The sequence below is a fragment of the Podarcis tiliguerta genome, assembly GCF_965153285.1.
Source record: "Podarcis tiliguerta genome assembly, chromosome: 12".
In the NCBI taxonomy this organism is placed as follows: Eukaryota; Metazoa; Chordata; class Lepidosauria; order Squamata; family Lacertidae; genus Podarcis; species Podarcis tiliguerta.
The window spans coordinates 22,803,468-22,826,807 of NC_139545.1; the positions used below are offsets into that span (position 1 = coordinate 22,803,468).

The 23,340-nt window shown below is 43.9% G+C and overlaps 2 protein-coding genes across 4 annotated transcripts in view; one reads left to right on the forward strand and one right to left on the reverse strand.

Annotated features, from left to right (window-relative positions):
* SCRN1 (secernin 1) overlaps positions 1–9,476 on the forward strand; it is a 29,478-nt gene extending 20,002 nt beyond the window's left edge. The window contains exons 6-9 of the mRNA XM_083405081.1: positions 388–553; positions 2,711–2,891; positions 5,255–5,414; positions 5,661–9,476. Coding sequence (XP_083261207.1) covers positions 388–553; positions 2,711–2,891; positions 5,255–5,413 — 506 coding nt within the window. The 3' untranslated portion in view covers position 5,414; positions 5,661–9,476. The remainder of the gene's footprint in view (positions 1–387; positions 554–2,710; positions 2,892–5,254; positions 5,415–5,660) is intronic.
* Positions 9,477–9,691: 215 nt separating this feature from the next.
* WIPF3 (WAS/WASL interacting protein family member 3) overlaps positions 9,692–23,340 on the reverse strand; it is a 38,392-nt gene continuing 24,743 nt past the window's right edge. For all 3 annotated transcript variants that reach the window (XM_083405028.1, XM_083405029.1, XM_083405030.1), the window contains 6 exons: positions 19,377–19,509; positions 18,307–18,438; positions 16,081–16,833; positions 13,612–13,755; positions 12,358–12,459; positions 9,692–11,841 (listed from right to left, as the gene is read on the reverse strand). In XM_083405028.1, the coding sequence (XP_083261154.1) occupies positions 11,801–11,841; positions 12,358–12,459; positions 13,612–13,755; positions 16,081–16,833; positions 18,307–18,438; positions 19,377–19,509 (1,305 nt within the window). In that variant the 3' untranslated portion in view covers positions 9,692–11,800. The remainder of the gene's footprint in view (positions 11,842–12,357; positions 12,460–13,611; positions 13,756–16,080; positions 16,834–18,306; positions 18,439–19,376; positions 19,510–23,340) is intronic.

Genomic DNA, 23,340 nt, shown 5'->3' on the forward strand with positions numbered 1-23,340 from the left:
TTCACTTCTGTTGGTAAGATTATGCATTTCCTTTTTTGGAAGGAAAACGTCGTATAGACCTTGAGTGTATTCTGTGTATAAGTGATGCTTTAGAGATGCATGTTCTTGTAAGCGAGAGAGACTTGGAGATCTTTGGCTGCCTTCCAGCCAAGAGACCTATGGAAGCATCAGTGCCTCTGATGGTGTAAATGTTAGCAAAACTTTGATCACTTATTAACATTTAGAGATCCTTCCCCCCCCCCCCTTTATGGGATTAATCGGTTTGAGTTACAGACTGAGAAGGGACCCAACCATTGAATCCAACCCTCTGCCCAGTGGAGGAGCAGCAGTGTAGGATAGACCTAAATTTATTACCCTGTTAATGCCTCTGTTTTGATATTTTTCCAGGCGCTATCACTGTGGAAATGATGATTGACATCTTGCGGGATAAGTCTGGTGGTATATGTGTGGATTCAGAGTCTTTTCTTACTACATCAAGCATGGTGTCCGTATTACCTCAGAATCTTAGTTCCCCGTGCATCCATTATTTCACCGGCACACCAGATCCATCAAGGTATATTGGAGAAGGTGCCTGGCAGGCTGCCAGTACTTTTTCAAGCCTCAAAAATTAATTTCTAGTTTTGCATTTTAAAAACTTATTTATCGGGCTGATTCCACGTTGTTTACTGATGCGAAGTTAATCGATGCAGGGAAGCAATCAAAGGGTCTCTTCTTTGCCTAAATCCGTTTCTGCAATCGCTGCCCTCAGTCTAGATAAGGCAGGTTGGGAAGTCAAAACGGCAAGTGAGTCAGCTGATATAACAACAACAACAACAACAACAACAACAACAATTTATTATTTATACCCCGCCCATCTGGCTGGGTTTCCCCAGCCACTCTGGGCGGCTTCCAACAAAACACTAAAATACAATAATCTATTAAACATTAAAAGCTTCCCTAAACAGGGCTTCCTTTAGATGTCTTCTAAAAGTTTGGTAGTTATTTTTCTCTTTGACATCTGGTGGGAGGGCGTTCCACAGGGTGGGTGCCACTACTGAGAAGGCCATCTGACCTATGGCAGAACCTACTTCAGTTTTAACATGGCAACCCTATTAGCCTGTTTCATCCTGCCTTTGACTAAGTACGTAGAAGCTACGTTGACTCAGCAGAAATTCCTACAGTGGCTCCTGCTGCATCGGGGCTATTTATTGTTTTCCTATCTACCATTTTGAGCCTGAGAGCTAGAGCTGCATTGTGTTTTTAACTGCATCAGCATTTATTCTCACACTGCTAATCCATTTGCTGTAAACTGCATGCAAAATAGTTCATCAAGATCTCTCTTCTGCCAGTCCTTTCCTACTTCTCCCCTCCATCGGAATATTAGCACTGAGATGTCTTTGAATGTTTACTTCTGCTGTTTAGAGAGTTTTACCTAAAAATCTATAGGTCATAAGGCTTGTTCCTTAAGTGTGGATAAGACCTCTAACAGGAGAGAATACTGGATCATATATTGAATAGGCTGGTAAGTTTCCCTAAGAAAAGTAAATGTGAATGTAGTGGATCATTTTTGGTCATGCACCAAACTTCACTCAAGACTATTTAAGAGCATCGGTGTAAAGTGAAGCACTTTTGAGTCGCCATATCCTTTGTTTTCCGTCAATGCAATTCTTTGGATCATTCTTGTCATTTTCAGAACAAGGGTTTACAGCTCTTCTACTGACTGCAGTTGATGAGAACCTCAATTTACTCTCTAAAGTATTTGGGGGAAATAGCAGCCATTTTGCAATTCCTGATGAAAAGATCAATAGTTCTTCATTAGCATTCCATGCAGTAGGTCTTACCCTTTAATCCTCCTTGTGGCATTTATTGCTTGTTCAAAGTCCCGCCTTCAATAATGGAAGGGAGATTCTGAGTAGAAGCAAACCCCTTTAATGTAATATCTTCCATAAATGAAAGGGATGAAAAGCAAAAGGATAAGCAGAAAGCAGTACACTTAATTTAATTTGCTTGCTTTCCTTCTCAAGGAAAGCTGCAATTTATTATTCAGAAGGAGATTTGCTGTTATTCCAGTTTCCTGGTCTTCCCTTTTTGGTGCAATTTATTCGTATTAAAAAAAATTCTCCTCAAAGCTAGAGAAGCGAAAATGTATGCAAATCTATCTAAAAAGTTTTAGCACTTCGAAAGCAAATGTCAGTGAATCCCAAATGCTGGTTCTTCCCTTTTTAATGAAAGCGTGTTATATTAATGGAGCCCCAGAGTAAAGGAGACAAAGAAGATTTGAACATATCAATTTGTACAGGCATTTCTTAAAAACAGCATCATTGTCTTGTAAATGTTGCTAAACACATTGTGCATCTATTCTAATTTTTAAGAACAGCTCTGTGCAGAATATTTCAGGATTAAAATAATATATATTTGCTGAGCTATTCTTCATGGCATAGACTGGCTTATTCCCTAACAAAGGAAAGGGAAGTCCTAATCTGCAAACAATTAGAAGGAACTGATTTAGTATATATGTTTAAAAGTAAGTGTAGTCTGTTTTATGGCTTTTGTCTCTGTGTTACTGTTAATGCCTCTTTTCAGATGGCCCAGTTATTTTGTGCAACACATCAAAGTTTGTGTGATAATTTTTCTTTTCTTTCTGTTTTTAAAACAAGCTGAGCAAACTGCTAGGTGATAATATAAAATGTAGCCTTAGCTAACAATTAGTGATTCCTCTGGTCTCTTCCAGGTCCATATTTAAACCTTTTATCTTCGTCGATAATGTGAAATTAGTATCAAAAGTACAGTCACCCATTTTTGGTAGTGATGATCCTGTGAAAAAAATCCCCCGGTTCCAGGAGAAACCAGACCGTAGACACGAATTGTACAAAGCGCACGAGTGGGCGCGATCAGTCATGGAGAATGAGCAGGTAAACCAGCACTCTGAAAATACACCAGTGAAAATTTAAAAAATGAAGATTGGGGAAATTACATTTTGTGTTCTGTTTCGTTCCTCCTGAGCCCTTGAAATTCAGTCAAAGACCCTTTTAGGTCACTGTAAACTTTAAAAAGAGAGGATATTTCATATCTGAGCAACATGTACAAAATCTCCATCACCTCAAAATAACCTTGCCTGTGGAAAATCCACACCTGAAATATTTTTAACCTTCTTTCCCTCCTAAAGTGCTAGTTTTCTGTGCGCAGAATTCTCCCCCTCCCTCCCCCCCCCCCCGGCACCCAAATGCACTTAAAGGCATCATTCAGTCCTCTTGCATTTTGTAGCGCTACACAATTCAGGAACTGCTGTGGCACATTCTCTTTCTGAAAATGTAGTTCAGCTCTAAATTTATTGCATTGACCTATTATCACGCTGCTCAGCTATATAAAAACATGTAGTAGTCAAATTGCATACTAGGAAGCAACAACTCCTAATGCAAGGTAAGCAGCAGAGCTGACGAAATTCCGGTGTTAGATACATCTAAAAACCTGGAAGAAATACTTGACTCCAAGAACTGCATGAGGAAGACTGGGAGCCTGATATTCGTCCCTTCAGATGTTGCATCACCCCTAAACAGTGGCCATGTTGGTAGGGCTTGATGGGAGTTGAAAGCCAACAATATCTGAGGGCCCACAGCTCCCAATCCCTGCCCTAGGGGAAGGGATTTCAAAAATAGGGCTATGTATCTGGTCAGCGCCCACCTTACGTCTGATGAAGAAGGGGCAGAGCAAGCCCTTAGGAATAACATGATGCTTGGGCAGGTTCATGCAAGAGGAGGTGGTCTTTTTGACATTTCAGTTCTTTAATGCTTGCATTCGAATTTCCAGATGCCCGAGTGATCGGGCACCTCTTGGATTTCTCAAAATAAGTTAAAGAGGGGTCCCAAAGGAATGGTGCAGCTGTTGCAATTTGATATTTTGTTGAAAGGCCCGTTGGCTGTTGGGAAATAAGTTTCTTCGGGAAGTTTAGGAGGAAGTACTTGTAGCTTAGGTCTGGAAGACAGCCAGTGCAGTAGTCTTGAGGGTTAAACCATTATCTGTTGAAAACTGAAATTGATAATCTGCCAGTTTGACAAAGTGTACAGTGTAAGTGAACGAGTTTCCTTTCCAGCAATACATAAATTAGTTGTAATGGATCCAGCAAGAAAGTCATATGAGGAAGCTTTATTCCAAATCTCATTCCAGCTATCTGGCAAGCTCATTTTCCAAGTATAGATCCTTAATATAGGTGAAATGGCATCATCCATACCCAAGTGGCACTGGTGAGGGTGACCCTCAAAGGTTTGCAGTAATACAAAAGATGCTTCGGAAAAAATAAATCCAAAAAAGGGAAGGAAAGCCCCAAACAGCTAGAGCATGGAAGGCAGACTGGACATTGTGGCGGGGCAAGTATCGTGCAATAAAGGCCCTGTTGTCTGACAAGGAATCCTCTACACCGCAACATTTTGTTGCAGTCCCACTTGTTGTATGAAGCAAAAATGGCCTCTAAGCTATTTTTAAAGTCCAGTAAATGTTACCATTCTCCTTAAGAAGAAGAAGAAGAAGAGTTTGGATTTGATATCCCACCTTTCACTCCCCTTCAGGAGTCTCAAAGCGGCTAACATTCTCCTTTCCCTTCCTCCCCCACAACAAACACTCTGTGAGGTGAGTGGGGCTGAGAGAAGTGTAACTGGCCCAAGGTCACCCAGCAGCTGCATGTGGAGGAGCGGAGACGCGAACCCGGTTCCCCAGATTACGTGACTACCGCTCTTAACCACTACACCACACTGGCTCCCTTAAGGCACATTCTTGTCCTTTTCCCCTCAGTACTGATAAACTTTGAGGGTGATGAACATAGGAGTCTGTGGTTCTCTCCCACAGAATTGGCTGTGATAAGCCTTGCCTACATGGTTGAGGGACGTTAAACATTTACCCTAATGCTGCTGGACTGACCCACAGAAAAAACACCACCTAGAGTTATAGTGTAATGTTTAAAGATCTCCTTCCTCGAATCTTAAACTCACATACTCTTCATTGCAGAGAGAAAGGAATATGTAAACTAGGCTGTTTGTTTTTATTTCAACATGATCTCTGGGCAAAAGCATCCTTTTTTCCGGAACTGGTATTTCTAAACTCAACAGAGGTACTGCTGTGGTTTGACTGTTGTGCTATGTTTGTGCAACGGCACAGCAGATAAAGCCCCTAAGTTCTCCCTGAACCTAACACATGGATGCACATACAAGTTTTGAGACGGTTCTGTTGGATCAAGCTTTCAGACGCTTCATAGGTGTTTCATGCTGGCCATTGATTTTTGTAGGAAAAAGGAGAGAAGTTGAGAAGGACCATGTTAGACCTCGAAAAGCAAGGCTTGGACGCAATGGAGAGCATCATTACCAGCTCGGAAGTTCTTGATCCTTCTGAAGTAGAGGACCTTTTCTATGACTGTGTTGATACAGAAATTAAGTTCTTCAAGTGAAGTGAGTCATTTTTATATCCTCATACCAATAACTACTTTTTTTTGGAAATATAAGTTGGCTTCAATGTTTAGTCCAGCCTCTTTGTATCTCACTCCCAAATCTGCAATTGCGAATAAGAACCCGACGTTTTATGGGTTGTGGTTATTTTGCAAAGTCTCCTAATGGATTTGGATACTCCCACCCTGCATTTAAACTTGCATTTGTAATTAACAGTGAATATTAAAGCTTTGCTTTTTCTCATTTCAGTGACCATAGACACCTTTAGCCTTCACATAAGAAGACCACAAAGCTCTTCAGGCCTTGAAAGATATTCTCGCCATATTGCCGAATTTTTGGAGGAAATTTCCCTCTTTTTAGAGAAAAGTTCCTTAGTAGCTGTATCCAATTAACACATTCCTTTCCCCCCTTTTAATTTCCTCCTGTGTGTGTTATGGAAAGAGGGCCTTCACTGACGGTGTGCATGTAATGTAATGCAGAATGTTTTTTCATTCATCTGGGCAACCGAAACTAAGAACGACAAATAGCCCGAGTCCATGTAGTTCTCAATATTGCAAATCAAAATGAGCCTGCAAAGTTTTGCCTGAAAAGTTTGATCCACATGTAAAAGGAAAAAATATAGCAGGTACATGTGTGCTCCTAAAGAATTTTGCCACAAAGAAATTATGAACTGAAAAATGGGCCTTGCTAATGGTATAAATGTCAACAGTGGAATAAGCTGCTCACTTGTTCTAGTTCTGGCGATTTAGAGTTGGGTCTATTGAGCTGTGTGCTGCCTCACCTATGCACATATTGGGCCAGTAGCTTTTCCTTGTCTTTTTTTGCTTCTCTCACCTATCGTTCCATATTGCTGCATATCAGGCTGCGAAGATTGCATTTAAATAATCAATTTCTCCCCAAAATAGAGTTCTGAACAGTGTGAATTGGCCCTAAGCATTTAGAGAGAGAGAAGCAAGCTCACAGCTGAAGGTAAGATCAAGAACCTTAATTTGGTTGTGGGAACTGTACCATAGCTGCTTAGGAAAGGCAATTGTTCCAGTGAAATAACCAGAATTTGTTCAGATAATTTGCTTCCACCAAGGATGGGGAACTTACGGCTCTCCATATGTAGTTGGAAACACAATTCTGATCATTCTTGCCTGCTGGTCATGCTGGCTGGGACTGATGGTAGGCAGTAGATTTCATTGTTCCTTTGTGCTGTCTTTGGGACTTAGTCGAAAAATATACAGAGGCATACCTAGGGGGTGGTGAAACTGACCCCTGGCAGGGGCACAGAACCAGGGAGGTGGGGACATGCAAAAATCAGCATGGGAGAGGAAGGGATGCTAGGCCCCTTTTGGATGTTGCAGCACCCAGCAAGAGAGAGGGCTTTCAGAATATTGAGTCTACCCTCCTGGCAGGCTGGAAGCACCATCGCTCTCCTCCTTCCCTCTCCCCGCCATCTGCCAGTCAAAGTTAGTGAGTCGGGAAAGGCTGCTGCGGCAGTGAGCCTGAGCAACAGCCACCTCCTCTAGTTCGCAAGCATTTTGGGAAGAGCCAGAGGCAGGGGGGCTGGACATGCCAACTCTGGAGAAGGGTGCCGTCGCTCACAGCCTGTCACTCTTGGTAGAAGCACAAGACCAGGCAGACGAGAGAGCAAGTGCGTTTGCAGAAGCCGACAGAGGGTGCTGGTGCTGTACAGGATGGGAGTTCTGAAGGCTGCCCTGCTGCCCGTGAGGTTCCTCTCCAAACTAGGAGGAGGAGCGTCAAGGCAACTTGGCTCCTGCTTCTCTTTCCTGCCAGGAGGAGCAACTCCTCAGCGGGGGTGCCTAGAGGTGGAAGTCCGGCATTTCCTTTCCACCCTTGCCCAAACTCACCCTGCCAGTTCCTCACTCAGATAAGATGGTTCTTCTCCTCCCCCTTGATGTATGTTAGATGATCATTTAAATCACTAATTACAGCAACTGTTTTCTGTTCAATTACATTTCATAGGCAAGGCAAAATAGATCACTGTATATCTAACTATTTATAGTTTGAAAGCTAAGTGTGAGGTCTTATACATTTTCCTGATGAGCTCTGAGGCTGTAACCCTGTGCACACTTTTGCGTAAGTAAAGGCCATGCTAAGGCTGGGTAATATATGGCTTTCAACATTGTGATGTACCACCAGCTAAATATCACAATATACCAATACATCTCAATGTCTGAAGTATATGGAGCTATGTAGAAGCATTGGCTGGCTTCGTGGTTTTCCCCCACAGTGTGATTTTGGCATAGAGTGCACACAAATCATGATTTGTGATATATTGCCTAGTCAAAAATTATGAAACGGATATCATAATATGGACTTCAAGCCTGTTTCGGCCAATATATTGCCCAGCCCTATGCCATGCCTGTTGAAATATTCTCTCTTAACACAACTATTAGAAGGTTCAGGAGTCCGCAGTGATGCCAATCAGGATAGGGCTTTGGGGACAGAGATACCAGGGACCCACTCAGCAGGGTGTTCTGGAGGGGCCCCAAATGTAGCAGGGTTGGCTTACAACAAGGGTTGCCAACCTAAGGCCCACGGGGGTTGTTTAACAGGACAACGAGCCGCCACCGAACCACCCGCTTGGCAGAAGTGCAGTGCAGCGTGGGGACTCACTTCTGTGGTGCAGGAAATTGCGAGTGGGTGCGCTCACACTCACGATCCAGCCCACAGAGGGCTCTCCGCTGGAGTGAACCGGCCCAGGTGAGGTAAACCTTGCCAACCTCTAGCTTACAACATTTTGAGGCAATATGCAGGCCAATATAGCTCCTTGCCAAGGGATCCTAGGTACGCCTCTGATCCCATAATTGTAGCAAAACAAAGCTAATGTACAATGTGAATCTCTCTTTTCCTCACATGGGGAATCTAAATTATTGGCTCATTGGCATCGTGAAATTATGTGAAATGGCTGAGGATAAACATGATACTCTTCCCTGATTGTTATGTTCATGTTGAATCTGTCTTCCTTTGTGTGGTTTGCTTTGTTGTCAGTGTTGTGTAGATTAACATGAGACATGGTTAAAGTGGAAATCTAACTCGGCTTGCCATTAGTTGAAATGTACGTAAGCCTTTGCTTCTGTTCTTAAAAAAAGGACGAGAGCAATCATACACCTGTAAGTATCAAGCGAACATGATTAAATTCTAGAAACTATGGTGCTAGTCCTGTAGATTAAAATGTCAGGGCTCTGATTCTGCACAGGAAAATTTCCTACCACCAAGTGAGATGTGTGTGTTCACAACCCTTAATTTTTTTTCTTAAGAGGGGAAAACTCAGACATAGTCCATTGCTGAACAACACACAGATCTTGAACTTTCAGTGTAAGTGTAATTTCTGCAAGAACCTGGCGACTGAGGAGGAGACAGAAGCAAGTGCTAGAGTTGTGGGATGGCTCTCCTCTTTGTTCTTCCTTTCAGAAACTAGCTTGAGACTCAGCCGATTTACCTCCTCCTTGCTTGCTCTGTTGCATCTTTGTGGAGCCCACGTAAATCCCTCATTGATCAAATACTATGTCAGAAGTGCATGTGCGCGCACAGTTTCTAAATCAAATGCCTAAAATATAAAGTAAGTTGACACGTTACTGCTTATTTCAATCCACAGAAGAGGCATCAAAAGGCAGTTGGAAATTATAGGGCTTGGTGAATCTTTGACAGGCTAGAAGGCAATAAAAGTGCATTTGGTTTCTGTAGTTTCCTCTATAGCAGATACAGGGAACCTTTGGCCCACCAGCTGTTGCTGAACTACAACTCCCATCATCCCTGCACATTGGCCATGCTTGCTAGGGACATTGGGAGTTGGAGTGCAGCTGGCAGGCCATATGTTCTCCACTCCTGCGTTACACGTTAACCAAAGGCTTGGGGTACATTGAGAAAAAATGGCCCTGCTGCCTCACCCAAGATATGTTGGCATGAGCAGCATCCAGTTGAGTCAGAATCTGTAAATCTTTGTTTACATATTTCTCGTGGGAACTAATATGTATGGGTTTGCAATCATCTGGGATTCGTGTATTAGACAATGCTGATTGACAAAACTAATAAAATGGTTTCTGCACAGAGTAATCTCCTGAGTGGCTAAATACTTCTGTACACTTTCCTCCTGGTTTTTCTTTCAGTGAAGAACAAATTCCAAGGATAAAAATTACTACAGAATTAGACACCGTCTCTTGGTTACCAGTGCAAGCTTAGTTTTAACTCTGGCCCTCAGTGTTTTCTACCAAATCTAGAAAGTTTTTATAGTTCTCAGCATCCATTGTAAAATATTAGTAAGCAAAACATGTGTTTGATGGCAATTTAATATATGCAGATCTAAATGAAAGCACTTTTCAACCATTGACTTGACTTAACAGGCTCAAAGAGAAGAAAAAAGATGAAGTTACATTTCGCATGGCATTTTAAAATGAAATCACATGGTATTTTTCATACTATTGAGAACACTTCTTTGTTTTTAAATATCCAATTCACAGAAACACTTTGCTGCTATTTTGCTAGGTGCATACGGACTCCCATTTTGCATTTCTTTCTCCCTGCTAGAGACAAAATGGGTAGAGTTCAGTAGTCAAGGAGGCCAATATGGATGCTTGCTCCCTTATTTCAAAATCAAGAATCATTAAGCCCCCACAACCTGCTCATCTTTATTCCCTAATGCAGACTGATGCCCCTGTTTTCTGGTTGCTGCTGTCTCATAAGCGCACTAGGAACTTGTGGGTTAAAGCTAGCCAAAAGAACAGGTGTTACATTGCTCTTTTCCACCTCTTAAACAACATTTATTTACCGTATTTTTTGCTCTATAAGACTCACTTTTTCCCTCCTAAAAAGTAAGGGGAAATGTATATGCATCTTATGGAGCAAATGCAGGCTGCGCAGCTATCCCACAAGCCAGAACAGCAAGAGGGATTGCTCCTTTCACTGCGTAGCGATCCCTCTTGCTGTTATGGCTTCTGAGATTCAGAATATTCTTTTCTTGTTTTCCTCCTCCAAAAACTAGGTGCGTCTTGTGGTTTGGTGCATCTTACAGAGCGAAAAATATGGTAGAACTTTAGTTTGTTGCTAAAATCAGAGGTGCTAGCAGCCTACTCTCAGGAGCCAAGCTGAATATCACAGAGCGCACACACATGTAAAAAAGAACACCTGCTACTCTTCTTACAGATTTTTGCTATATGGTACCTAGCGCAGCCCCTACGAGTAAGATACTGGCATCTCTTTTCTCCCCCCTTTTAATGCAAAGCAACCAGGGGACACTGCCAGTTTAAAAGCAGGAACAGAAGAGGAGGTATCAAACCCCATTTTTCCTTATACAAAATGTTTCCCCTGCCGCATTTCCTCCAGCTTCCTGTTCTTGCTCTTCACCTGAAGCAAAATTGTTCAGAAACTATTAGAGCCATATAACCATCTAGTTTGGTCCTTCAGATTTGCTGGGGATGTTAACATCATAAATATGCTATGCCAGGACAGCCAGGAGGCACAGTTGTGTAGTGATGTAGCCTAGATGCTCATTAGTCGATATACATTCTATTATTCTTTGCCTCATTTCAATAGTCAGCTGTCAGGTTTTCCTCCACTTCCTAATCAAAGGGATGGGTGGGACAGAGCATCTAGGAGGGATGTTGGTGACATGTGAAAGGCAGCAACATGGCAAAATTCAGGAGAAGGTATTCCATGCTTGCTAATCAGCTGGAGCTTGTGCATTTTCCAGTGAACACCTGTACCATCCTCTGCTGTGCTAAGGAAGGTTAGTGCCGATCACCTACGCACTGAAATATACATATATGCACACATGCTGCGTTCCACTGGCAATCCACACCACTGCATTAACTGGAAAGCCATTTTTGTGTAACTACAGAGAGGCGAAGAAGGGGATTTATATAATATATATATAAATACATATATATAAAAGATACAATGCACAGAATTCCTAAGAGGGGGTGGGTGGGAATTTGCATACATTTAAATATAGCAAACCTAGTTTGAAAGCATGATTTTCGTGGTCGAATAAATTATATCCAGCAGATAGTACAGGCAGAAACTTCAACCATTGTCGTCTATGCAAACTCGTTTGCATTTTGAACAGGTTGAACACTCATGCTAAAATAAAGTATGACCCACACAGGTGGGCTACTATTTCATGTTTTATATTTATATATATATACTGAGTATTCCACAAAATTAAAAACAAGTCTCAGCCCAGGTTTAAAGCAATTGAAACGGAATTATACAACAATAGTTTCCAACTGCATCTTAGTCCAGTCAATCTCACCGTTTACCACCTATGAGCTTGGATGTAGTGCCAGTTTTGCCTGCATGTACTGTGCGGTCATCAAAACAGGGTCCTACGTTGCACAAAGCTCCGTTGATCCTTCCAGCGATGCTCCTGCTACCGAGATCTCTCATCTGACTTGTGTCCTTAATGGAGGGTTGTTGGTGCTATCTGAAAAAATAGAAAGGAAGCTAGCTAGAAAACCTAAATGACAAAAAGCTACAGCCGAACAACCAAGTCTGTAGATTTCAGGCATGTTTCTGACATGAAAGGAGAAGCCACTTTAGCTTTCAGTGCCTTCAAATCCAACCAGGCAGGCGTCCGAGTCTTGTGGCTTGTTCTGGTAACAGAATCATGAGTTTCAAAGGTGGACTCAAGTTCAGAAAGCTAAAGGAGATTCTGCAATGAGGATTCAAGCCAGCTGACCCAAGCCAATGGCTTCCTTGCACATAGAAACAAGTCCTTTAATGCTAGCTGCAAAACTCTCGCAGATTATTTTTATCTACACGATCTGACCAAGCAGACTTCTGTCTAGTGAGCATCTCCTCTATTTCTGACCAGGCCACTGTTTCTTGAAAATTTCTAAGGAGTCATAATCACACAACCGTTTCTAGTCTTTAAGCAAGAGGAGTAGAATAATTTAACTATCCTGAAGTGATCAGACTGTAACAGAACTTTCTGACTTACCTCTAGCTTCCTGGCTAGGATAAATTTTCTGGCATGGCTTAAACTCATCAGGAGGAGGGAATTCTTCCACGGAATGGAAAGTAAATTTAGATTCAAAGTCATCTGGAGAATTAAATGGAAAACACCCCTTTGAGTTACAACAATTCAACCAATTCAAGGAACTCTAGAAAAATGATAAAGGAATGGTCTAAGACAGTTCTTGGAATAAAGTCGTTTGAGGCAACAAAGTTTACTGCACCAGTTCAAAAATCTCTGAACTACACCCAAAGTAGTTCCCATCATTGCCAAGTGAACTGAGTGTGAATTAGGTTCATTTTGGGATAGAACTTTGAATGATTTCTAGTTAATCTTCAACTCCATTACCTTACACACACACACATCTTCAAACTCATTGGGCCATTAAGCTTAAAGATCACAATCATTGAGAAAGATAAAACCATTCACATCCCACTGTGTGCATGTTTTGATGTTTCCTTAGTCTTCTCAAGTGTATTTTATACTTCAATCACAGAGCTTATAATATTCTGAATGCTGAAAAAAATAATTAGCTGGGATTCCTGCATTTGGATGAACTTGAAGTCACCTGTGAACTGTATGTGAAAGGAACTAGTTTGTTTTGTAAAACAACCCCAGGAAATTGAATTAGTTCCTTTAGGAGCATGTTGAACCTGAAAATTGTTTGCATGCTTTTGGGGTGGAGGGTGTTCCATGTTACTTGTGGTGTTTGAAATTATTTTTTAATAAAACAACAAGAGCCAGAATGTTCATGCTCAGCCATTAAGTGATTTGGCATGGCAGAATTTTTACAACATCAGTAAAGATACTTACGGTATAATAAAACTGTTTCACCTTACAAAGAGTTTGAGGGTGCATGTAAACAGCTTTCAGTTTTTAGATAGCTGCTAAACATTATTGATATTATTCTCCCTCTGTTTCTAAAAAAAGTTTCCACCCAGTTACTTCAGCAAATATCTATTTCTTAACCTCAAAACAACATGAAGTTACATTTGTATCTGAAATCTACAGCAAAAGAAGCTCAATGCTACATACTTAAAATTTAATTTGCTTTTTTTCTGTAATATCATTGTTTAGGTTCTTCTCTTGCCATTCCTTAGTAAATTAGTAAACACCTCATTTGAACAAGCCTTCATGGGTGAATACCCCATCGTTTTGGGGGAAGACAAGTTCCTACATTCTTTAAGCTTGCCATTTTTATCTTTGGGCAGGGTAGAGACATAGGTTTATCAACATTACCCATTATGTGGACTGCCCCATTCTTAATTGCTGAGCAGAGGTCTGGGCTAGGCAGCCAGGGAGATACTTGAGCATACTGGCATTTGCTTGAGAGTTCAGTTGTCGGAGACCTTGCAGGAGGCGCTGGGGGTGGCATCAGCTTTCCTAAGAGAAAATACACATTAGAAAAAGGCTCAGAGAAGCAAACATTGCACCAGACATACTTGTTTTTTACTACACTTATATCTTATCCTCCTCCCAAGGAGCTCAGGCTAGCGTAAATAACCTGTACACCATCCCTGTGAAGTAGCCTACAGGCAAAGAGCAGGTCTAAATATTCAGAAAACCCCTATGTTGCAGCCCTATTGACATGTGACCACTTTAAACTACAGGCTAGGAAAGATAAAGGGACCCCTGACCAGGTCCAGTCGTGGCCGACTCTGGGGTTGCGGCGCTCATCTCGCTTTATTGTCCGAGGGAGCCAGCGTACAGCTTCCAGGTCATGTGGCCAGCATGACTAAGCCGCTTCTGGCGAACCAGAGCAGCGCACGGAAATGCCGTTTACCTTCCCGCCGGAGTGGTACCTATTTATCTACTTGCACTTTGATGTGCTTTCAAACTGCTAGGTTGGCAGCAGCAGGGACCGAGCAACGGGAGCTCACCCCGTCACGGGGATTCGAACCGCCGACCTTCCGATTGGCAAGTCCTAGGCTTTGTGGTTTAACCCACAGTGCCACCCGCATCCCAAACTACAGGCTAGTTAGCATGCAACCTGCATAAAACAACATTAGTAGCCCCTTTTTGCAGTATCTGCACAGGAGAAATGCAGTGCTGCTGATTCTAACATCATGAGAACGTATCTAGTCCAACAGCCTGCTTTTACAGTGGTCAGCCAGACACCCAGGACCTGAGCACAACAGGACTCTCATTGCGAAATAAATTTCTAATCTTACCCACTTCCCAATGTGCTTGCTTTCGATGGACAAGGATGATCTTATTATTATTTATTAAATTTGTATACCAACCTATACCCTGAGGTCTCAGGGTGGTGGCAATATAAAACCACAAAATACGTAATAAAAATAAAAAACAACCCAGTAAGCCCCACCCCCTCCCCAACACATTTTAAAAGGGTATTTATTGTTATTATTGAAAGAACAAGTGAACATTCAATTTGTCCTAAAGCAGTGCATTCCCAGTAGAGCTGTACAATGGCAAGTGTTCTGAATGTGGAGTTAAAAGTGTCCGAATGGTCCCATGATTATCCCTCTTTCTCTGCGTCCCATTCATTTGTTGCTGCTATTCAAATATACTTGTCCGCAAACCTGCCTGTTCACTAGATTTCAGTAAGGCTGCATACACACCATATATTTAAAGCAAACAACTCTTCCCCCCTCCAAGAATCCCAGGAGCACTAGCTTCTTAAAGCTAGTGTAATTTGTAGCTCTTTTTGTGGGGGGTAAACTACAGTTTCCTAGATTCTTTGGGAGAACCAGTGTGCTTCAAATGTTAAGAGAGACCTTTTCAAACATACGCTTTCGCTTCCTCTGATTTTTACATACGCCCATCAATTCTGCAGTTGTGTACAAAGATGCCTTCCGCACTGCCAGCCCCACGCTTAGTTTAGATTTTGCTCTCTACAAATCAAAGCATATACAAAAGAAACACATGCCTGGCTGAACTCAGGTCTGGCATGATTTAGCACAGGCATAGGCAACCTTCGGCCCTCCAGATGTTTCGGTCTACAACTCCCATGATCCTAGCTAACAGGACCAGCGGTCAGGGATGATGGGAATTGTAGTGCAAAACATCTGGAGGGCTGATGGTTGTCTATGCCTAATTTAGCACTATATGGGCAACTCCTCACATTTATATGTGGGGGTTACGTTCCGAGGCACCATGCGTTTAAATGAAATTACATATACAGTGGTACCTCAGAAGTCAAACGGAATCTGTTCCGGAAGTCCATTCGACTTCCAAAATGTTCAAAAACCAAAGCACAGCTTCCGATTGGCTGCAGGAAGTTCCTGCAGCCAATCGGAAGCCGTGGAAAGCCCATCAAATATTTGGGTTCCAAAGAATGTTTGCAAACTGGAACACTCACTTCCGGGTTTGTGGCGTTCGGGAGCCAAAATGTTTGAGTTGCAAGGCGTTCGTCAACCAAGGTACGGCTGTACATATTATGAACGCCATAGAAAAAGCCTGAAAACACCAAAATCACCAAAATCACTCTTTGCTCAAACTCTCCACGGGCCTCAACAGTCGGTGCAAGGGCTTGTGGGATTGCCATTGTCACATTCCTTTAGGGCAGTTTTTGCCCCTTTCCGTGCCACTTCCAGGTTCGCAGCAAAGACTACATCTCCCTCCAGCACCAGCCAGCGTAGGGGATGCTGGAGGCTGCAGGCCATGGCGCTGGCCTACCCCTGCATTTTGGACTATGGTACATTGAAATGGACCAGTGCTGATGCAGCTAAAGAGTGCCATTCCTACCTCCGCCTCTGCCTTGTCTCCTCTTGTGTGTCATAGCCACTTGCTGGGTGCTTGGAGGGGCTGGGGGAAGAGGCAGCGACTGAATGCTGGGCTTCTGCATCTGGGACTGCACAAACGGCGACTTGGGGGGCAGCGGAGGCGGGGCTTCGCCACTGCCGCTCGAGGCACTGAGAGAAGTTGGCGAAGGGGGCAGCGGCAAAGACGTCCTGTGTGAGGAAAAGGTGGACATAGAAGGCACTGGAGGTGGTGGTGGTGGCGGAGGGGGCACGGAAGGGGAACTGAGCCTTAGGTCAGGCTGGGAGGCTGATGGACTGGGGCACTCGCTGGTTTTGCCTGGGAGTGAAGTAGGGGGCCCTAAAGGCAAGGGAGGGGGAGGAGGAGGCATTGGCGGCGCCGGCATGTGTGAAGGGGATGCTGGGGTTTTGCGGGGAGAAGGAGCAGCAGCGCTTGGGGAGGGGAGGCTCTCGGGATTCTCAAGCAGAGGAGGGGGAAGAGAGGGAGGAGGGGGAAAGATAAGTGAAGGTTTGCTGGAGGAAGGCGATAGCGGCAGTGGCGGCGGCGGAGGAGGAGCAGGGATGTTGGGACGAGCCGGAATCGCTTGCTGGGCCTTGGATGCTTCCGATGGACTTGCTGGTTTGGGGCTGTCAGACGCAGTTTGAAGGTTGCCGCTGGCCTTCCCATTATTGTTCGGTGGGTCTGGACTCTTTGCAGGAGGAGATGTCCTCACAGCGCTTGGCTGACCCGCCCGACCACCTGAGGAAACCAAATAAAAGTTTTAGGAAGCAGCAAATAAACCAAGGTAACAGTGGCGCGGGCCACTCACTTTGAACGACGACCAAAAAAGAGAGATGTGAATTTGTCCTGTCAGCCTCTTCACAAATCTCGTTTCCCTTTGCCACAAACCCCCATTGCCTGCCTGCCATTCCAATCCTACAGATTAGCTGTCAGACGCTGCAATATCAACAGTGACTCGGCCATTTCCCAGGAGGCAGAGCAGAGGTGGCTGAAACCCCGACACATTTTGCTCTGACGCGAACGACAGAAATTCACAGCCTCCTACTCAACAGAATGAGCAATCATTCCTGTATATCTCAAGTTATGCTGCACTGAGGCGAGGCAGAAGCCCCGGGGCATTTGTGGTACGGACAGATCTGGGTGTTTTTTGCCCTTTCCACCCAGCTTATTAAGCCTGCCATTTCCGATGCACATTTCCCCAAGAAACTGTTTGCTTTAATTAGATTTCTCTCATTGGAATGAGAGCATGTGTATATAGAGATAAACCTGGCCATGGTTCTGAGTGGCACTTGTCACGTCGCTTTTTAGACTGCTGCAGTGTGTTGCTGGTGGGGCTGCCTTCTGAAGACTGGGAACTGCAGGGAACGCAAGAGGCAGCACTGGGGTTGTTAACTGGGCATATGGAACATCTCAACACCAGCAAATGCTACACTTAATTGCTAGTCAATGAACTAGCACAAGTCAAAGGACCGGTTTTCGCTCAATGGCTTGGGACCAGGGGAATCTGCCCTGCCTCAGAGGCCTTGTTCCGTGTCTGCTGCCTTCTCCCTCCCTCCCTTGTCTGACGTGTGATGGGTGATGAACAGAGACGGAGCATATTCTGTGGTGGCACTCCATCTTTGAAATGTCCTTCCAAGAGAGGTTCTCTTGGTGGCATCTTGGTGTTATTGTCAGCTCCAGCCAAAGGGCCTGAATATGAAAGGACCCTGAGGATCATCTAAGTTCAACCCCCGCAATGCAGGAATTTGCAGCTGTCCGTTGTAGGGATTGAACCTGCAGCCTCGGCTTTATCAGCGCCATGCTCTAACCAACTGAGCTATCCAGTTTTTCCATATGGTTTTTTTTGTCACATTTGTTTTTATGGGCCAATCCGAAAACTGCTCTTGCGAGCCATGGCTGAAGAGTGGTTCGTGGTGGCTTTTAAATATATAAAAATACTGTTTTGATGGTTTTCCTATCCTGGGCCAAAATAAGATTGTTGCTAGGGAAACTGAGTGTAAAGGGAAAGTCAAAGAAGCTTGCCCTACAATGTTTTACTGAAACAGATTATATATATAGAGAGAGAGAGAGAGTGTGTGTTTATTGTTTCTGAAGAATAAATTAGTGTCTCTTTCAAACATATCATAAGAAAAAAACATCGTGTTTTGTTTACCCAGGCTCTAGTTACTGCAAGAGGACGATGTTTTTAAATAGAAAAATGTTTTTTTTTACCTGTCAGATCCCTTTGGCCTACTGGTCTCAGAACAGGAAAACCCTCTGCAAAGAGGTTCCCCAATGCCTGAGGGATGTCACTTCTGCCTGTTCCTGAGCTTCCTCCATCTCTGCTGGCCCTCCTCCTAGAGTCTGTGACAAAAGAATAAAATAAAAATTAAATCTGGGTTATTCTATCAAGCTTTCCGAGTTACTGGCCCTTTTTATTTTTACCCTCGGTGTCTTTCCCTGCAGCATATAATGAATAAGAAAGCCACTTGATGCAACAGCCACATACACAATTCCCCACATCCTGAAACACAGCACCCTCTGGTGTGTGAATGAAGGCAGGGATCTTCTTCTTGCTAATCTATCCATCTTGACAGCAAGATTCCGAGACCATACAGATCAAACATTTAATAAAAAGTGGAATATTTACAGAGAATAGATAAAAGAACACTGTAATAAAATTAAATTTGCTGGAATATGTGAATCCTGCCTTTTTACAGAGAAAATGGCAACTATTCACAGTTCCACTTTCCTTGTGACACGGGCCAGTGAACAACTGACAAGTTTTCAGAAATGCTGTTAAAGGAAAGACCAGGCAGGGGCTGGGTGGGAATCTAATAAGAAAAAAGTAAAGGATGAACAGTGTCCAGTCTGCATTTAGAACACCCCTCTCCAGCAACATAATAAACTTTTTAAATTGGGGTTAGGGAGTCTTAAGAAAGAATCCACAACACGTTGCCTCTCCTGGGCTGGTCAGAAAAAAAGATATAGGCTGTCCACCCCCTTGCTATATATACAAAGAAGTTGTACATTAATACAGACCAAAAGGCAGCAGGAGGCTTATAATGGGAGGCTTGGTCCTTGCAGGGCGGGGTGTGGAACTGGACAGGCCAAACCTCAAGAAATGTGGCCAATATAAGCAGCTTTCAGCTCATAAGTAGAAGAGGCTTATCTACGTGGTGCTTTTCCGGGGTTTGGTAACCAAGCAAAACAAAAACAAAAAGCCCACAGGGACTTTCAGCCTGGAAAAAAACAGCTCTGTGACCATTGCTTTGGAGAAGTTCTGGAAGCCGAAGACTCACTTTCAATCTGCGGTGCACTTCGGTCATTGGTCTGCGGTACTTTCCTCAGCCGAGTCCCTCTCTGGATCTCGTGCAGCAAAGCACTGCGGCTTTTCGAGTCCTCCCTCCTCTGCTTGGGCGGTTCGGAGTTTGCCTGTCAAGGAGAGCAGACAGTGAGGCTCGCTGAAGAACAAAGAAGCACAAGGAGATGCAGGGCAGGTTGGTCCATTAGGGCAAGTGGGGCCCAGAGGTGACTGGTGCCCATTGACAACACAACAGTAGGCGGAGCTAGAACCTATGACAGGCGGATCCGCTCCGCCCCCTGACTTCTTGTAAGAAAAGAGGCAGTTTGGTGAAGGCTGGCTGGGAGCAGGCTGAAATTGGTGGGGCAGTGCTCCCCCTTCTCCCTAATGGACCAGCCTCAACTGGTCCTTAACCAGCCTCCACCTGTCATTGGTCTGCCTGTCACTGGTTCTGGCTCCGCCTCCTGCTGGTCTCCCTGCCTTCTGCCCCTCTAGTCCCAATAAGCATCAGTCGCCACACAATGGAGGTGAACAAAACCACCTGGTCATCAATCACCACCTGCTATGTTTATGCTAGCTATTCAGTACACAACACGGTGCCCTCTAGATGTTATTAGCCTCCTTCCCCCAACAGCTCCAGCCAAGCATGGCCACTGATCAGGGCCAATCCGAGTCCAGCAATCTCCGGAGAGCACCGTGTTGGCTACCTCTGCGATATGCAACGAATGTGTCTTGCAATACCTGCTTTAGGAAACAGCTCTGCAATATACTTGCATCACAGGGGGTTGGCCTAGATGACTTTCAGGATCCCTTCCAACGCTACAATTCTATTATGAATTATTTTTTGGCTCTGTTTCTTCAGACATCCCCCCCCCCCCGACAATAATCACAATCCCACTGTGATACTGGTACAGTCCCACCACTAGATCCTGTATTTACAGCTTACGGACACTCACTGAACATGTCAATCAGTTTCTCACTGTTGCAAAGACCGCGGAAACCAGATCGATGCAACTGGAAGCCGGTGAAACTGAAAGCAATGGGATTTACTTTCACTTCACCTGCTTACGACCAGGGCAAAAGACAGGTGTGTCTTAAGACTGCTGAAGTGTAGGGACTGCCAAACATATCTTATGCAAGTTGAATGCTGTTTTCTTGCTTTTTTCTACTCTAACAGGCATGGGAAAATCTCTTGATGAAGTCACACAATATAGGACCACTTTTGATCAGCTTGCGCGGTTTATTCCGTTGACCATAAGTGAGCTGGGACAAAGGCAAGTCTGGAGGAAGTGAGTCAACATCCCAAACTCTGCAACTCTTGGGCTATATACACATTAGCCAGGGGTCAGCAAACTTACTGCACCTGGGTCCGGTGTCCCCAGCGCCGATCACACGGCGAGCCAGAGGTCAGGGGAGCGCAAGCGCACACGCTATTCCCGGCACAATTCCAGGTTGGAGGAGCACTGGGAAAAGCTTGTGCGTATGTGCATGGGCCTCGTCCAACCCAGATGTGCACCAGAAATAACGCTTGCCCATGCGCAAATAATGCACATGTGCACAAGCTATTTCCACTGCTCCTCCAACCCAGAAGTGGGCAGCTGTGCAGTGCAGCACTGGAAAAAGCGGCCGGCAGGGGTCACTGCGGGCTGGATAAACGAGTCCCCCAGGCCTTATCTGGCCCGTAGGCCTTAGTTTGGGGACCCGTGCATTAGCGGCTTAAAGTGCAGCAAGTTGGTTTCCCCTCCTGCCGCTTTTCAAGTTGCATCTGTGTGCTGTTGTCCCCACAGGAGAGGAGGCTGGGATGTCTCTCCCCACTCCAATGCACATTTCCTATTTGGTTTCCCTGCCCTGGCAAGCATCCTCCAGCTCCTATTCATGAAGCTGTCATCTGTGCACATGCTGTCATCGGCGCACGCGCAATGGCTGTCTCCAATGTACACACCTCAGCTTAACCGCAAAGTGAGTGTGGCTTAAGTTTTCCTGGCATTCTGAAGATGATCTGAGGGTGGGGGGCAGACACCCAACAGCGACATTTCTTTAGAAACGACAGTTGCATCATTGATGTAAATAGATTCAAGAGCCAGTGGCAGGAAAGCACAGGAGTCAGAGTAAATGGAAATCTGTACACAACTTTAGTCATGTGACAGGGAGGTTTGCCTCTAACCACAGCTGTCATGAGTGATCTCGTTCTGCAGAAAAGGCAGCTCCACTACCTGAAATAACCCCCAAGATCCATTTGACGGCTAAGCTTAATACACTTTTATTCTTCCCATAGCCAGACTTTATTATAGCATTCCTGACATTGTCAAATAAGCTTATCTAGAAATGCCTACTCCTTTCTCTGGCAGAGTTAGACTGACCTGGACATTCATTCGCAGTCGATAAAAGGGGCAAACGTAAGGAACAGCACATTTATCTCCATGGCAATACTCCGCTAGGACACAAAAGTGAAACACTTTTCCAGAGTAAAAGGAGCTGACAAAGGACACAGACAGAACTGTAAACAGCATTTCCTTCAAAAAATAAAATTGTGCTGCTGTGCTTGTGTCTTTCCTGTGAGATTTCAACAGGGTTTTTGTTGTTGTTGTTATTGTTGTTGTTGCCACTGTAGAAACAGTGCTGAATCTTTGGTTTGATCCAGCAGATCCTTATCTGAATGTATGATATGTTATTGCTTTTTTATTCTGCTGGGAGCCACCCAGAGTGGCTGAGGAAACCCAGCCAGATGGGTGGGGTATAAATTAATTTATTATTATTATTATTATTATTATTATTATTATTATTATTATTATTTAAGGGTAGGACATCCAGGTGTGACATCCAGACAAGACTAAGCTGCAGCAGTGACCAACCATATGCCGATGAGATTTTTTCCCTGGGGGGACCCTTTCCCCACATCAAAAATAATTTTATACACCTTTATCATCATATCCCTGCTTTACTCTCCTAAAGCTCTGTATGTTGTCACCTGCCCTCATAGCAGCCACTGGTCCTCTAGGTTGCACTTTTCTGAATATTTTTTTCAGCTCTGTAATATCCTTGTTGAGGTGTGGTATGGGTGTGTGGTGTGGTGTGTGGTGATGACAAACAAAATAAAGACAAGAGAGAACTTCTAGAATACAGTGGTACCTTGGTTCTCAAACTTAATCCGTTCTGGAACTCCGTTCCAAAACCAAAGCGTTCCAAAACCAAGGCGTGCTTTCCCATAGAAAGTAATGCAAAATGGATTAATCCATTCCAGACGTTTAAAAAACCCCAAAACAGCAATTTAACATGAATTTTACTATCTAATGAGACCATTGATCCATAAAATGAAAGCAATAAATAATATACTGTGGTCACACAATCAGTCAGTAGCTGAACTGGGTTCCACACAGTCACAAAAACAAAACAAAAATCAGAAGTGTAACACCCAAAATGGAGCATGCTTGGCTTCCAAAAAAAGTTCACAAACTGGAACACTTACTTCTCGGTTTGCAGTGTTTGGGTTCCAAGTTGTTTGAGTACCAAGGCGTTTGAGAACCAAGGTACCACTGTACAGAGAATAAACAATTGCAGCAGCAGCAGCAGCAGCAGCAGCAGCAGCAGCAGCATTGCAGTACATTAGAATGTGTTTGATGCCACTAAGTAAACACCCGAAATGCTCAAAGGACAAGCTATTATTTGTCTGAAAGAGATACCCAATATAACACAAATAGCACAAACCTACCTCCTAATGATAAGCTAAGAACTGCCAGTCTATATATTAGCATTTTAAACAGCAGGTTCCACGTTTTCCTTTTCTTCTAAAAGTGCATAAGCTCCTCTAGATGGCACACTTGGGTACTGTCCTGTTAGAAACATTCCTGGGGCAATGATGTAAAATCCCTTTAATAGCTTGTATTCTTTAAGACTACATTTGTTGCAAAAAATAAATAAATGCATAGATGAATATATTGCTTTATAAATTAGCTTCCATAACT